At 45.2% G+C, this 16,959-nt stretch overlaps 1 protein-coding gene across 1 annotated transcript in view; it reads left to right on the forward strand.

Moving 5' to 3' along the window:
- The window catches only part of col27a1b (collagen, type XXVII, alpha 1b), an 80,277-nt gene that overhangs the window by 36,933 nt on the left and 26,385 nt on the right, over positions 1-16,959 (forward strand). Inside the window, exons 10-14 of the mRNA XM_048613404.1 lie at positions 1,324-1,431; positions 3,423-3,476; positions 14,994-15,056; positions 16,447-16,500; positions 16,628-16,663. Coding sequence (XP_048469361.1) covers positions 1,324-1,431; positions 3,423-3,476; positions 14,994-15,056; positions 16,447-16,500; positions 16,628-16,663 — 315 coding nt within the window. The remainder of the gene's footprint in view (positions 1-1,323; positions 1,432-3,422; positions 3,477-14,993; positions 15,057-16,446; positions 16,501-16,627; positions 16,664-16,959) is intronic.

Consider the following 16,959-nt stretch of genomic DNA (forward strand, 5'->3'; position numbering starts at 1 on the left):
ACCCTGAGAGTCTGATATAGGACCCATAAGATCCTGAGAGTCTGATACATAATCAAAGACCCCTCCCATCCCGTTATAATCTCTTCCAGCTTCTTACATCACGCAGAAGATACGGAAGCTTAAACACACATACCAACAGACTCAAAAACAGCTTCTTCCCCACTATTATTAGACTGCTGAATGGACCTCTAAAATTTTAAATTTAATGTTGACCTCGCTGTTTGTGCACCTTCTCTGCAGCTGTAACGTTGTATTCCTTGCTCTGTTCTATTACCCTGATGCACTTTGAATGGTATGATCTGCCTATACTGCACGCAAAGCAAAACTTTTCACTGTACTGAGGTACATGTGACAATAATAAATCAAATCAAATCAATCTATAAGACATGTAAGACCGTGAATGTGTAAAAGATGTTTCCTGTTGGTAGAGAATCAAGAATTGGAACCACAGTTTAAAAATGAGAGGTTGCCCATTTAAGACAAAGATGAGAATTTTTTTTCTCATAGAGGATAGCAAGTCTTTGGAATGATCTTCCACAAAAGGTGGCGAAAACAGAGTCTGTACTTTCAAGGAAGTAGTGGATAGATTCCTGATAAGCAAGGAGGTGAAAGGTTATTGAAGGTAGGCAGGAATATGGCATAATCAGATTGATTTTACTGAATAGCAGAACAAGCTTAAGGGGTAGAATGGCCTCATCCTGAGTCTAACTTATATGTTTGTATGTATCAGACTCTGGTAGTGGGTTATAGAGTTTAGCTCGATGCTATTGACCTATACTTCACTTCATTTATCCACCATTGTTCCACATCTTGTGATACACTTGAGTTCTAATGAATCATCGACCTGAAACGTTAACTATCTCTCTCTCTCTCTCTTTTTTGCAATGTCTCTCTCTCTTGTTTGCTCTCTCTCTCTTTCTTTCTCGCTCTCTTTTTCCTGCACTCTGTTTCTCCAAAGAGGGTGCCACACACACTGAATTCCTCCAGCACCTTCTGCTTTCAATATCAACATTCTATCCACCTTCCATTGTGAAAGTTTTTGTTGACCCTCAGCGCCCATCCTTGGGAGATAAACTTGTCTCTTGGGAGATATAAAAGATAAAGCTCTGTTCCCGACATATTTGCTGGAAACATTAAGTCTGAAAGTGGCTTACTGTTGCATCGTTATGTTTACCAGTGTTCTTCATTTCAGACATCACTGAACTTTATCACTTGCTTTTTATTCGAACAGTACATCGGGTTCTGTAACAGATGCAGATCGTTTATTGTGGTCAAGCCTTCAGTAAATCTGAGCTTTTTCTTCATCCATTGTGTGTGCCACAGGGAGAGAGAGGCTTGCAGGGCCAGACAGGACCTCCTGGCATTAAAGGGATGGAAGGAGGAATGGGCTTACCTGGGAAGAGAGGCGATCTGGGTTCCAAAGGTCAACTGGTGAGTAACACATTTCTCCCCAACTGAAATCAGCTGCTTCAGACAACTGAGCCTGAACTTATATTGTCGTAAAAACAATCGCAGAATTTCATACTGGCTTCCCAATCATTTAGGGAGCTATCTGAAATGAATTACAACACAGATTAACATAAGAATGTAAGAGTCAGGGACAGGAAATCCTTAGGGGACCCTAAGGTCTTTACCAGCCGGAGGCAGTACAGATCCAAACCCTCCCTGTCATCCCCGCCTCCTTGACCTGACACAACCTGTCCACCTTCTCTCCCACCTATCTGCCCCTCCCATCCCACTGACCAATCCCCACCACTGTCTACCTGCACTCACCTATCACCATCCCACCCACCTTACCCATCCCCACTCCTCCTCTCTCTATTTATTTCTGAGCTCCCTTCCCCCTCCCCCATTTCTGAAGAAGGGTCCTGACCCAAAACGTCAACTTTCCTGCTCCTCTGATGCTGCCTGGCCTGCTGTGTTCATCCAGCTCTACACCTTGTTATCTCTAGCCCCATACAGTTCTCCCCAGGCAGGAGATGTCCAATTACATAGAATCATAGAATCCCTACAGTGTGGGGACAGGCCCTTCGGCCCAACGAGTCCACACCGACCTTCAGAGCATCCCACCCAGACCCATCCCCCTCTAACCCACCTAATCTACACATCCCTGGACTCTATTGGTAATTTATCGTGGTCAGTCCACCTACCCTGCACATCTTTGAACTGTGGGAAAAAACCAGTGCACCTGGAGGAAACCCACACAGACATGGGGAGAACGTGCAAACTCCATGGAGTATGTGGCTCAGAAAACGGGGCCCCTAGTCCATCTTGTCCATGTCGATTTGTTTTTAATTCACTCATGGGACATGCTGGCTGGGCCCAGCATTTATTGCCCATCCCTAGTTGCCCCCTTGAGAAGGTGGTGGTGAGCTGCCTTCTTGAACCACTGCAGTCCATGTGCTGTGGGTTGACCCACAATACCCTTAGGGAGGGGATTCCAGGATTTTGACCCAGCGACAGCGAAGGGACGGCGATATATTTCCAAGAAAGGATGGTGAGTAGTTTGGAGGGGAACTTGCAGGGGTTGGTGTTCCCATTTAGCCACTGGTCTCTCATTCTCTTCTACGTGTTTGCGGGTTTAGAGAATGCAGTTGAAAGAGCCTGGAGGAGTTGATGCAGTGCATCTTGTAGATAGTACATACTGTTGCTAAAGCTGCAAGTGGTAAACGTTAAAGTGGTAGACGTACCAATCAAGTGGGCTGCTTTGTCCTGGATGGTGTCAAGCTTCTTGAATGTTGTTGGAGCTGCCCCCATCCAGGCAAGTGGGGAGTATTCCATCACACTCCTGACTTGGGCCTTGTAGATGGTGGACAGGCTTTGGGGAGTCAGGAGGGGAGTTACTCGCTGCAGGATTCCCAGCACCACGTGAACCTCCTACCAGCCTACTTTCCAATCATCTCTACATTGGAGATCACCCACTATGGGCTGCCCAACAGGGACCCAAGTTAGCAGAGAAGTGTAAGGTTCATTCTGTATCTAACTCAGATCATGGCTTAAATTTTGTGAGGGAATTATACTAGTTTCTCAGTTTTCTTTATGGCCTATAGGTCCCCATTTAAGATACAGGTCAGGTGATTTCTTTTCCCCCTCTCAGAGGATCTGTGGAATTCTGTTCCCAGAGAACAGTGGAGGTCAGCATCATTGAATATTTTAAAGGCCAGGCAGACAGATTTGATGGGGAGGAGGCCAAAGGTCATTGGGAGTGTGCAGGTAAGTGGAGTTGATGCCACAGTCAGATCAGCCATGACCTTATCGAATGTTGGAACAGGCTTGAGCAGCCACCTAATGCTCGTAACTCGTACTTTATCTGCGATGTCCTTGCCCACTGTCCTATCTTGGCCCCCCCAGTGACTGATGACTAACATGATCCTTGTCTGCGTCGCTAACCAAAGTTTTCTCTCTTTTTGTTTTGAGTTTAGGGGGACCCTGGAGAATCTGGTTTCCCCGGGCTGATGGGAGTGTTTGGACCAAAGGTATAGCCAGCAAGAGTGACTTTGTGATCTTTCCAACCATCTCCTCTTTTCTGTAGTTTAATGGGGCACTCCTTGAAACCATCCTACCATTCCTCGTGACCCATTCCACTGCAGCCAAGTGAACCTGGCCAGGGAGAGTGAAATCTCTGTACTTCACCAATGTTTACGGCTCCCTTTCACTTCAAACTAGTAGGCTGAGAGGTGTCCCTCTTAGAGGGTTATAAAATCATACGGCGATACATAAGGTGAATGACACGTGACTTTTCCTTAGGGTGGGGAAGTTCAAGACTAGGGGGCATATTTTTAAGGTGAGAGGAGAAAGATCTTAAAAAGACATGAGGGGCAACTTTTTTACACAGAGAGTGGTTCGTGTGTGAAATGAGCTTCCAGGGGAAGTGGTGGGTGTGGGTACAGTTACAACATTTAAAAGACATTTGGATAAGTTCATGAAGACGAAAGGTTTGGAGGGATATGGGCCAGGAGCAGGCAGGTTGGACTAGTTTAGTTTGGGATTATGGTCGGCATGGACTGGTTGGACCGAAGGGTCTGTTTGACCCTGTGCCTGTATAAGTATTTCCGCAATACATTGCGAATTTAGAAAGACTAAACGTAACTTTTTGAGGATGGTCGTGGTGCATTATGAGGCAGTTGGACAGATTTTTTTAATTTTCGGTTCTCTTTGGCTGTGAATTCTTTACATGACAGGAGTGACAACCCAGCACCTGGTTATTAACAGGGTTATCCTTGGGTAGGCTTATTGTCTTAGGCACCTCTCTTTTAATAATGGCTGATGGGGCTACTGGTATTACACAGTGAAAGACGGACCACAAATAAGCCTTTGGCAGGAGACATATGTACCTGAGTAACAGAGGTAGTGTATTATCCAACAGGTTGTATTAGTTTAAGACCGGTTAACGACATTAACAGCAGGTAAGAGGTATTCTAATCTTCTATGAGACAGTAACTAAGTCTGTGTTAGATGGATTGAAAGCCCAACATGTAGACAGATGTAACCTTGGGACAGTGGAAGACTCAATTTTCAAAGTTATTTTTTAATTCTCACTGGTCCTTCTGTTACAGAAGTTCTGTTTGATACCTGTCTTTTAGTGGATTGACTGTATTAATGACTGGGAGGCTTGCACGCTGTAGAATTTATTTTTTTAACTACAGTCTTGTGGAAAATCCATTATTTCTGCTGCATTAGAGGATCTGGGTATGCATTCACAGAGGTTAATCTGAGTACAGTGAGGACTTTGGTACCATAAGAAATGATCAGATCACTTGGTTAACAATGTGTGTGTGTGAGCAGGCTGTTTAACTTGGCACATCCGTTCTCTTTCATTACACAGGAGTCAACAAAGTCAATCCCATTTCCCTACTCAATCCTCAATATTCCTCTTAAAGTTGTGATGTGGAGGTGCCGGTGTAGGACTGGGGTGGGCAAGGTCAGAAGTCACATAACACCAGTTTATGGTCCAACAGGTTTATTTGAAAACAAAAGCTTTCGGAGCGCTGCTCTGTCATCACCTGACCAGCGCTCTGAAAACTTGTGATTTCAAATAAACCTGTTAGACTATAACCTGGTGTCGTGTTACTTCAGGCTTTGTCTCCTTAAATTTACTAGCTAGTTATGAACTAGTAACCCATCCCCAGCTAGCTGTGTCTGTGGAGAGAGAGAGACACATATACACACACACGCACACACAGACACACGCATACACACACACACACACACACAGAGAGACACAGACACACACACGCACACACAGACACACACATACACACACACACACAGAGACACAGACACACACGCACACACAGACACGCGCATACACACACACACACACACACACAGAGACACAGACACACACACGCACACACAGACACGCATACACACACACACACACAGAGACACAGACACACGCACACACAGACACGCATACACACACACACACACACACACACACAGAGACACAGACACACACAAACACACACAGAGTTAACATTTGAAGTCTGATATGACTTCTTCTGAAGAGATGCTGCTAAACCTGCAGGATTTCTCCAACACTTCCTGTCTTTATTTCAATATTCTACTTTTATTTCAGAAATCCAGAGCCTCAGGTTAATATTGTGGGAATGTGGGTTTGAATCCCACCATGGCAAATGGTGGAATTTGAATTCAGTAAAACCGGGGATTAAAGCTGGCCTCATGGTGACCATGTGTCCATGGTCATAAAAACCCACCTGGTTCACCAGTGACCTTTAAGGGAAGGAAGTCTACCCCCTTATCAGGCCATGTGACTCCAGACCCAGAGCAATGTGTGTGACTGTTAAACTGCCCTTTGAAATGGCTGTGTGAGCCACTCAGTTGAGAATGGACAACAAATGCAGATCTAGGATAGTGACATCTACGGCCCATAAACAGGTAAAGATTCATGTTTAAAATGTGAATCAATTCTCCTGCAATTGGAGAAGATAAATTCTAGCCAGCCATTGGCTGAAGATTTGCTTTTCTGGACTTTGATTCACTGTGTATTTATCTAAATTTTGTGCTGTTGTGTTATGATCACTATTTCCATGGTCTTATTCTTGCCACCAAGCAGTTGGTGGGATTTAAATTCAATGCATAAATCACCAGTTCAGAGTTAGACTCAGTGATGGTGACTGTGCCACCTGTAAAAGATCATCTGGTTCGCTAATGTCCATGGAGACAGTCATAGAGACATACAACACAGAAACAGACCCTTTGGCTCAACCAGCCAATGCTGAACATAATCCCAAACTAAACTAGTCCCTCCTGCCTGCTCCTGGCCCATACCGCTCCAAACCTTTCCTATTCATGTACTTATCCAAATGTCTTTTAAACGTTGTGACTGTGCCCACAGTCTCCTCAGGAAGTTCATTGCACACCATGAACCAAGTCCAATATGATTCTTGTTGGTGCCCAATCATTTTGTTCAGCTCTAGTTTCCAGTCTTCTCATGTTTCCTATCATCCCTGACCATATCATTGTGACTGTACCTTTTACCTTGTCCATCTCACGAATCTCTGACTGCAACCTTATTAATGCTATTAACACAAACTCTGGGCCAATGCTATGTCCCACCTTTACAGCTATGACAACTCCTTTTGCTTTCTGTGGCACCTTTAACTTCTGATCTCCCAAAACCTTTAACTTACTGACTGTTCATCTCTTTGGCTCCATTTCCAGATGTTTTCCTCCTCTCTCTTCAGTTCTGAAGAAGAGCTGTATTGGACTCAAACTGCGGAGTTTTCCTTTAACATAGAGCCTCTCCAGAGTGGAAACAGGCCATTTGGCCCAGCACGTCCATACCAAGGCTTGAGCTTCCAGGCTCACCCTCCCCCCACCCTACCCTGTAACCCTGCATTACCCATGGCCAATCCACCCTAACCTGCACATCTTTGGACTGTGGGAGGAAACCGGAGCACCTGGAGGAAACCCACACAGACACTGGGAGAATGTGCAAACCCCCTACAGACAGACACAGACAAACAGAATCGAACTCAGGTCCCTGGCACTAACCACTGAGCCACTGTGCCATCCCTTCTCGCTCTGTCTCACTCCATCGATGCTGCTAGAATTTGCAGAGTTTCAGCAGGACCTTCTGTTTTTATTGCAGCCTAACTAAACTCTCAAACAAGCTTAAGTCTATTTCAAAAAAAAACCTGAAAGAACTGTGGATGCTGGAAATCAAAAACAAAAACAGAAATTCCTGGGAAAACTCAGTAGGTCCGGCAGCATCTTTGGAGAGAACTAAGAATCAACATTTTGAGTCCAGTGACCCTTCTTCAGAACTGTTCTGGACCTGAAGACATTAACTTTGCTTTCTCTCCACAAATGCTACCAGACCTGCTGAGTTTCTCCAGCAATTTCTGTTTTTGTTACTAAGACTATTTCCGCTCTGTATTTCAAAGCGCACATTGCCCTTTGGTAATGTCCTTACCTCCTTGTCTCAGCACCTTTAAATACCTTTGTATTGTAGAGTCCTTCTGTTTCATTTCCTGCATTCACATCTTACATGAAAGCTGTCTTTGCTTCAGTCTAAAGTCTATCATTTAAAGTTTTGACATCAGAGCAATATTCATTCTAAGTTTTTGTCCTTAAAAAAAACAGAGGAGGACTTGTATTTATGTATCACTTTTCACAGCCGCTTGGGGTGTTGGTGGGAGGGGGTTTGGAACCTTAGGAAGGGAGGTGGGTCCAGGTTTTAAAGAAGCTATGGGTCAGAGGAGAGCTGAAAGGTAGTCTCAGGGATGATGACCATTGACTACTGTCATCAGCTGTAAAAATCTGTCTTGTTCAATACCAACACTCAGTAGCAGCAGTGTGTACTCTCTACAAGGTGCCCTGCAGAAATTCACCAAAGATCCTCAGAGAGCACCTTCCAAACCTACGGCCACTTCCACCTAGAAAGACAAGGGCGTCAGACACATGGGAACACTACCCCCTGCAAGGTCCCCTCCAAGTCACTCACCACCCTGACTTGGAAATATATCGCCGTTCCTTTAGTGTGGCTGGGTCAAAATCCTGCAATTCCCTCCCCAAGGGTCAACCCACAGCAGGTGGACTGCAGCGGTTCAAGAAGGCAGGTCACCGCCACCTTCTCAAGAGGGCAACTAGGGACGGGCAATAAATGCTGGACCAGGCAGCGATGCCCAAATCTCACAAATGAATTTTTTTAAAATACCCTTTAGGGAAGGAAATCTGCCATCCTTACCCGGTCTGGCCTACATGTGACGCCAAGCCCACAGCAGTGTGGTTGGCTCTTTGACTGCCCTCAGCGTTGAAGGGCAGTGAGAGTTGGGCAGCACCCTCATCCCACAAAAGAAATGCCTGCTGGTAAGGGGCATGCTCCCCGCCCGCACCCCCTCCCCCCCAATAATAGTAACCCACCACCCCCCTCCCACTGTTTTAAACACTTTCAAACACTGCTCCCTGCCTCCCAACACAAGGTTATTATGGGGTGGCTAAACTGAGTGTTCATTCGCCCATATATATGGCAGGCAGATTGCCAGTCTCGCTACCAACCCACCCACCCTCTGTGTCATAGCGGTGAGCTTTGACTGTGGGTGGGACGTTTGTGAACTGGCCAACCTCCCCACCCCCCACACTAAAACCACGGCGATGGTGGAGTGGGTGCATAGGGGACCTTGTAACATCCAGCCCCCACGTGGCTGAGGGGCAGGAGTATATGGATATTCCTAAATTGGAGAGGGTTCAGAAAAGATGTACCAGGATGTTGCCGGGACTAGAGGGTTCGAGTTATAAGGAGAGGTTGGATAGGCTGGGACTTTTTCTCTGGAGTGTCAGAGGCTGAGGGGTGACCTCATAGAGGTTTATAAAGTCATGAGGGGTATCGATAAGGTGAATAGTCAAGGTCTTTTCCATAAGGTCGGGGATTTCAAAACTGGGGGGCGCATTTTTAAGCTGAGAGGAGAAAGATTTAAAAGGGTCCTGAGGGGCAACTTTTTCACACAGACGGTGGTTCGTATGTGGAATGACCTGCCCGTGGAAGAGGTGGATGCAAATACAGTTACAACATTAATAACAATTTGGATGAGTACATCAATAGGAGATAGGTGTTCTGAGGAAGGATCGCTCAACCTGAAACGTTAACTCTGATTTCTGTCCACAGATGCTGCCAGATCTGCTGAGCTTTTCCAGCAATTTCTGTTTTTGTTTCTGATTTGCAGTTCTTTTGGTTTTTATCGTGAATAGGGAAGGTTGAGAGGGATATGGGCCAAACGCCGGCAAATGGGACTAGTTTAGTTTGGGAAACTTGGTCAGCAGGGACGAGTTGGACTGAAGGGCCTGTTTCCGTGCTGCATGACTGTATGACTGAGTCACGGCTGACACACGCATGTTGTGCTGTTGCATGCTGCCGCTTCATGGGTGTATTCTGGTTTGCTGCAGGATCCCACACACGGTGTGGCGCTAAGGGAACCAAAGCAGAGAAACACTGGTCACCACAGTAGCTTCTCTGGAGTAAACCCTGCAGAGTTTCAGAGGGGGGAGCATTCTCCCCCCAACCGTTTCCCCGCTGCCACACACCGGCACTCACTCTGCCATCAACCCAGTTTCAGGCCAGTAAACGTTGCGCAAAAATCGATAACTTAAAAAAACCATGGAATGACACAGCTCCGACACTGTGTTTCAGATATGAGCAGGGCCACAGTTTATTTAGTGCATGAGAATGCACACATTTTATGGACTGCGTGCAGTGATGTTTTATCAGAGCTGGAGTCAGAGATAGTCTGCAGCTCAGTAAGACTCTTTTCTAGTCTCATGACCCCCTCTGCTGTAGTCATTTAGAGCCAGTAGCTCTCCAGCAGCTACCATGTGCTTTTCATTAGGTTCCCCGATTGAAGATACTGATTCCTAGAGCAGACAGAGCTTCTTTTATACAAAGGACTTCTCTCTCAAAATCGTCTGCACTCTACATAGCGACAGCACAGTTGGGAAGACTGGTCCTGCAGAGGTCACTCAAAGTTTTGTTTAAGTTTCCTTAACATTGAAGCTTGAATGGTTTGTTGAAAGGAGTGGAAGTCAGAATGACATCATTACCCTGAACAAAGGTTACTGAAGAGTTGACGGGACTGTAAGCCATGCCTTCCATTTTAACCACATGGGATTGTAATCAGTTCAAAATGTGATTGGTTCCAAAAAACACCACTCTCCAGGATTCGAATCAAGGCAAAGTATGGTCAATACTGGAAATCTGAAACAAACACAGAGAATGCTGGAGAAACTCAGCTGGTCTGGCAGCCTCTGTGGAGAGAGAAAGAGGATTATGTTACAACACAGACACATGCATGCAACAAACACATGCACACACACACACATGCAACACAACATGTATACAAGCACAAGCAAATGTGCACACACATCTAATACAACACATGCATATGTGCACAGTGTGCGTACACATACAACACAAGACACACATGTACAACACAGACACACATATACATGCACATACAACACAACACACATGTACAACGCAGATTCACACATACATACACAAACAATACAACACACATGTGTACTACAGACACACATACATGCACATACAATACAACACACACGTACAACACAGACACACACACACACATGAACATACAATTCAACACACACACGTACAACACAGACACACACACATACATGCACATACAATGCAACACACATACATACACATACAACACATTACACATGCAGACACACGTGGGAGTGAGTGTCCAGTCTGTCGTGGTACCACTGCAAAAGGAACCTTGTCGTCAACAAGTTGATGGTGAAATGTCGAATTGAATCTGCGCTGTCGTACTTAACATTTCAGAAAAATGTTCAGATCAAAAACACTGGTCAACATGCTTGTCAACAATTAGTTGTGAATGACTTCAAGGAAACATGTTTGAAGTCAGTGAACCCTGTCCAATGCGCACACAATCCTCACACACAATGGTTTGGGCTTCACACTGGAAACATTGCACAGACAATGAAGGATTAGAGTGAAGTGGAATTGAACTCAGCAGAAAATCAAAGGCACTTGTGCACTTCAGAGTTTTAACCTCCAATGGAGGAATGACCGTTCAGCTAGGCAGTATCTCTCCCTGTGACCCCGGAACAATCCAGGCTCCAAGTCCCATTCCAGGACTGGTTGGCCACGGAAGGAGCCAGGTCAGTAACCGAACTACAATCACAACACTCTCTCACCTCACCCCGAAGGCAGAGACGTCACTGAGGATACACAAGGCAAACCTGAAGCTTATAACAATGTTATTTAAGGTTATCATGTGACAGATATCCTCAGAATCCAGCACACCACATTTATCCACCATCTGAATGATCGCTCCCATGGTAGTACCATGACCTGATTGGAACCTCGCAGGGTTCACTGAACTCAAACATGTTTACTTGAAGTCATTTGCAACTAATTGTTGACAAGCTTGTTGACTAGTGTTTTTGATTTGAACATTTATTTTTTTTCTGAAATGTTAAGTACGACAGCGCAGATTCAATTTGACATTTCACCATCAACTTGTTGACGACAAGGTTCTTTTCGTACTGGTACCACGACAGACTGGACACTCACTCCTGCCCGTGCGAATGTTATGTGTGCAGGAAATGTCCAGTAATTCCAAATAATTGTTTATAAACATTCTGGTGTGTTTCTTGAAATGGCCACGAACCTTTGCTGAGACCTGTGTTAGCAGATTAAATCTGTTTTACACTAGTTCAGTATCGTCTCTTTTTCAGTAAGCAGCTTCATTATGTACATGTGGAACAGTTTTGAAATGTTTGTTATTTGTTTATTCAATCACAAGCAATTATTTGAATAATATGTGTGTCCATCTTGGTCAACTTAGAGTGATTTTTCCTCTATTGCAGCCATCAGGCTGTATCCAATGACAACAATTCCCTTTGTCCCAGTGCTAAGAGACGACTACATATATACAGATGACTGCATTGACACTGCATAAAAATAGATTTGAACTCGCAGTTTACTGAAATAATCCCTTTTCTTTGCAGGAGGTAATTAATGTGGGTTGTGTTCCAGAAAGCTAATTCTTACAATACCTTGCGTTTCAAAAGAATAAATCCCTTTAGCATTTACTTAACCTTTCTTGCGATGTCTGGGATTTCATAGGGTCATGCAACACAAACAGGCCCTTCGGCCCAACCCGTCCATGCCAACACATTTTCCTAAACTGAACTAATCCCACTTGCCTGTGTTTGGCCCATATTCCTTCTAAACCTTTCCTGTCCTTGTACCTGTCCAAATGTCCTTTAAAGTTGTAATTGTACCCGCCTGTAGCACTTCCTCTGGCAAGCTTGTTCCACACATGCACCACGCTCTGTGTGAAAAAGGAGAGAGGAGGGGAGATCATAACATAGAGGACTTTTCCATTAGCAGTCTTCGTCGTGGTGCTGTTGACATCTCATCACAGACAGGAAGAGGCGTCGCACATGGGAGCTGGAAAGAGGAGACGAGCAGAAAATGTTCAGGATGCACTGTAAGGAGCAAAGACAGGCCTATGGGGTAGTATCAAGGTGAAAGGAGACCATTTGATCCATCAAATCTGCGCTAGCTTTTTTCAAAGCCCAATCACCTTGCCCCTCTCTTCCCCTCTATTATATTCCTGCAATGTCTGTGTCTCTCTCAGATACTTAACCATTTCCCCATTGGAGTCTGCTTCCTCCAGACTGTCTGACCCTGTGCTGCAAACCATCATCACTTGTTGGATAAAAAAAAGTCTGTCCTCCTATCATCTCAAGTTCTTCTGCCAATCCCCCTTAAGCCAAAGTGAAAGCAAGATACTGCAGATGTTGAGGAGTCTTATTGGATGTTACAAGTTAAACAGACAGAGGATGGTGGAGAAGGTCAACAGGTCTGGCAGCATCTGTGGAAAGAAAGAGTTAATGCTTAGAGTCCCTTGAAGAAGTCATACGAGATGAAATGTTTACTCTCTTTCTCTCTCCACAGAGGTTGCTAGACCTGTTGGATTTCTCCAGAACTTCCTGTGTTTGCTTTAGATTTCCAGCATCCACAGTATTAGTGGATAGCGCTGCTGCCTCACAGTGCCAAGAACCCGGGTTCGATTCCACCTTTGGGAAACTGTCTGTGTGGAGTTTGCACATTCTCCCTGTGTCTGCGTGGGTTTCCTCCGGGTGCTCCGGTTTCCTCCCACAGTCCAAAGATGTGCAGGTTAGGGTGGATTGGCCATGTTAAATTACCCGTAGTGCTCAGGGATGTGTAGATTAGGTGGGTTAAGGGGGCTGGGTTTGAGTGGGTGCTGTGAGGGTCAGTGTGGACTTGTTGGGCCGAAGGGCCTTTGTCCACACTGTAGGGATTCTATGATTACGCCTTTATCCTGGCTTCCAGAGCGACCAGCTCAATTCCACATCCAACTTGCACATCCCTTGCCTTCCTGCAACATACCAACAGGTTTCTAGGCGCAGTGCAGGCCACCTTTCCAATGACCTACCACGCTCCCCCACCCCCTTCCAGCCTGAGTATTGACCTCAGACAAACCTCCAGGGTGAACTGCAGCTCCCGTTTCCACTCCGGCACCATCAGAGGGCCTTGCCTCTGTTTCCTGGCATTCCCGTGGGATAGGGCTATGGGAATCAGAAAGCAGCAGGGTGGTAGTATTCTTCCCAAGCCAGTCAGATTGAAGCTTGTGGGTTTGACTGTGCACTTAGCTGTAACGTGGAAAGTTCAACATCTCCTGCTCACTGTCTCTCTCACCTCCTTCAAAACATTGGTAAAAAAAAACTTCCACATTTATAGAAAATAGGAGCTAGGAGTAGGCCATTCGGCCCTTTGAGCCTGCTTTCCCCATTCCTTAGGATCACAGTTGATCATCCAACTCAGTCTCCTGTTCCTGCTTTCCCCTCACACCCTTTGATTCCTTTACCCCGAAGAACTGTATCTAACTCCTTCTTGAAAATAGTCTGTGTTTTGGCTTCAACCATAGCAGAGAATTCCATCATGATTTTAGACAGTTCTGGTCGCACTGCTGTTGGAAGAACTTTTAATTGGAAAGAGCGCAGAAAAGATTAACCAGGATGTTGCTAGGAATGAAGGGTTTGAATTAGAAGGTGAGTTTGCATAGGCTGGGACTTTCTTCCTTGGAACAAAGGAGGTTTAGGGTTTATAAACTTTACGGAGATTTATAAAATCATGAGGGGCAGAGATAAGGTGAGTAGCAAAGGTCTTTTCCCCAGGTTAGGGGAGTTCAAACCTAGAGGCCATAGTTTTAAGGTGAGAGGAGAAAGATTTAAAAGGAACCTGCTGGGGAGGGGGGTATCGTTTTCACACAAATGGTGGTCCTTTTATCGAGTGAACTGCTAGAGGATGTGGTGGATATAGGTACAGTTACAACCTTTAAAAGTCATTTGGACAGGGACCTGAATAGGGGAGGTTTCGAAGAATATGGGCCGAAAGCAGCAAAATGGAACTAGTTTAGTTTGGGAAACATGGTCAGCTGGGCTGAAAGGTCTGTTTCCATCCTGTCTTTCTCTATTGCCTGTCCCTATGTCTCCCAAAGGTGGTCTTGTTCTGAAATTCTGTTAGCTAATGCCGGATGGTACTATGACTTTGGTAAAGATGCTACATCGCAGGTTATTGAGGTGATTCAATAACCTAATGCCCACATTCAAACAGGCAGCGATTCCAGAATCCCCTCCTGTGGACAGGAATGTTCCAGATTCATTGTGGTAGCTCCTCTAATGTGCCGTGTGGTCTCTCTCTGAGCAAACAGTAATTGAAGATTTTGTGGTTGTCAACTCACAATCTTCCACCACGTCATTGCTCAGAATTCCTGCTCTGGCGATCGGAGACATCTTTTTGATCTGAGGCCCATGAATGATTTACCAGAGTACACCTCTGTGTATCTTGCCATTTCTGGTCACATGATCATGTTTTCTATTGAGGTGGATCCAATTAGAATCCAGAACAGAACGATCCACCAGCTGAAATCTTCTTTTTTGCTTAGGGTCATCCAGGTGACGTTGGTTTTACTGGGATCCAGGGCCCAAAAGGACCTCCAGGATTAATGGTAAGCACTTATTTACTGCAGGGACATGGGTGTGAGGAGTGATCTGTTCGAGTCAGTGGTTATTTAAATGTCTGATTCACTGTGCACCATGTTACCTCAGTAATGACCCCCACACAGCTATGGGAATATTGTGAACAGTCAAGGCTTTGGGCCTACTCCTGGAAAGTGGGGCTAGTGTAGGTTTGACAGTACAGACTTGATGGGTCCAAGGGCCTCTTCTGTGCTATGTGATTCTAACCGCAATGAGCCCTCAAAACCAAAGCATTGGTTCTTAAGGAGTGTAGTGATTGGAACCAGTTGGTCCCCCTGACTATGAGATCTGTGATTGGGGCTGTTAACTGGAGCCAATCGGGAGCCCTGGCTGACAGACATAAACAGGAAATTTAGCATCTCCCCAGTTCAGGGGACTGACTATGAGCTGGCTGGTCACAGCCAGTGTATTGTGCACAAGTAAATAAAGGGTGACTTGGTGATGGGATACCGGCCTCTGTGCAGTTAGTTCGAGGAGCAATGAAATATCGAAAGGGCAGTATCTAGGCCTGCAGTTGAGCAATGCTGGGTTGTTTAATGAACAATTCAATGTCCTGTAAACAATGCATTGCTGTATTTAGATGAATTTGTAAGCAATTTAAAATTCTAAAACAAATCCAATTTCCAACAAGTGTTACTTTGTTAAAACATAAGACAGTAAGAAATAGGAGCAGGTCATTTGGCCTCTTGAGTCTGCTCCCACGATCATGGCTGATCTGACATTCTCCATGTCAACTTCCCTGCCTCTTCCCCTAACCCTTGATTCCCCGAGATTCTCACCACCTCAGCCTTCAATATCCACAAGGACTCTGCCCCCGCAGCTCTCTGTGACAAGGAGTTCCAAAGTCCCACAACCCCCTGAGAGAAGAAATTCCTCCTCATCTCAGTCTTAAATTGGCGCCCCTTTATTCCGAGACTGTGCCCTCTGGTCCTAGACTCTCCCGTGAGGGGGAAACATCCTCTCAGCACTCACCCTGTCAACCTTCTTCAGAATCCTGTACTGGCTCCAAACAAAGTCAGCGTAAAGCCATGTGCCTCAGGAAGGTAAGAACGTACTGCTATCGGGGATTCTGTTTTCTGTTCTGACAGATTGAAAGAATGAAATGATTGCAGAATCTGTGTACATTTGAAAATTGAATCTAAAAGCACGAACACGATCTAATCACTCCTAAAGATGTTAGTTACAACTGTTGGGACCGGTCTTTCACTGTCAAGCGCTATGCCTCACTAAACCCGATGTGGAAACAGCTTTCGCCATGGAGATAAAATAGAATTGTAGAGGGGGAGTTTTATCTGTGAACACAACTTGGCAACGTGCAATTTAGAAGCTGCAAATGAACACTGTCTCCTCTATATCCAGGGCAAAGAAGGCATCATGGGTCCTTTTGGCATGACGGGCCCCATTGGGCATCCAGTGAGTAATTTTTATTCTGTTTCCACAAAGTTGAGAAGATCAAATATCAAAAGTAATTGCTAATATTTGCAATTTTGTACCAAGACAATTACAGCTCAAATTTGATGATTCTTTCTTTGCTTTTTAGGGTCCAAAGGGGTATAAAGGAAATCAAGGTGATACGGTAAGATTAATTAATCTGAAAGGATTCTTTCTGAATGCCTTTACTGAGCTCCTTCGGTTTGAGGAACTGAAGTGTTGCTCTGTATGTGTCTGATCATTCATGTTGGTTCTTGTTGGTCAAGATGAGGAACATCACTGATGGGGCACAGATCATTTTCCAAACCACTTGGAATAACGTGGGGGCTTGCCAGGGTTTGCACAGGGAAAAGGGGGAGGGGGGTAGCGTCTTCAAAGGGGTGGAGCAGTGTATTACAGATGGCATTGGGGGAATATTGCAGGGGAGTGGTTAGGGAGCTG

Source organism: Rhincodon typus, chromosome 28 (genome assembly GCF_021869965.1).
Source record: "Rhincodon typus isolate 14 chromosome 28, sRhiTyp1.1, whole genome shotgun sequence".
Classification (NCBI taxonomy): Eukaryota; Metazoa; Chordata; class Chondrichthyes; order Orectolobiformes; family Rhincodontidae; genus Rhincodon; species Rhincodon typus.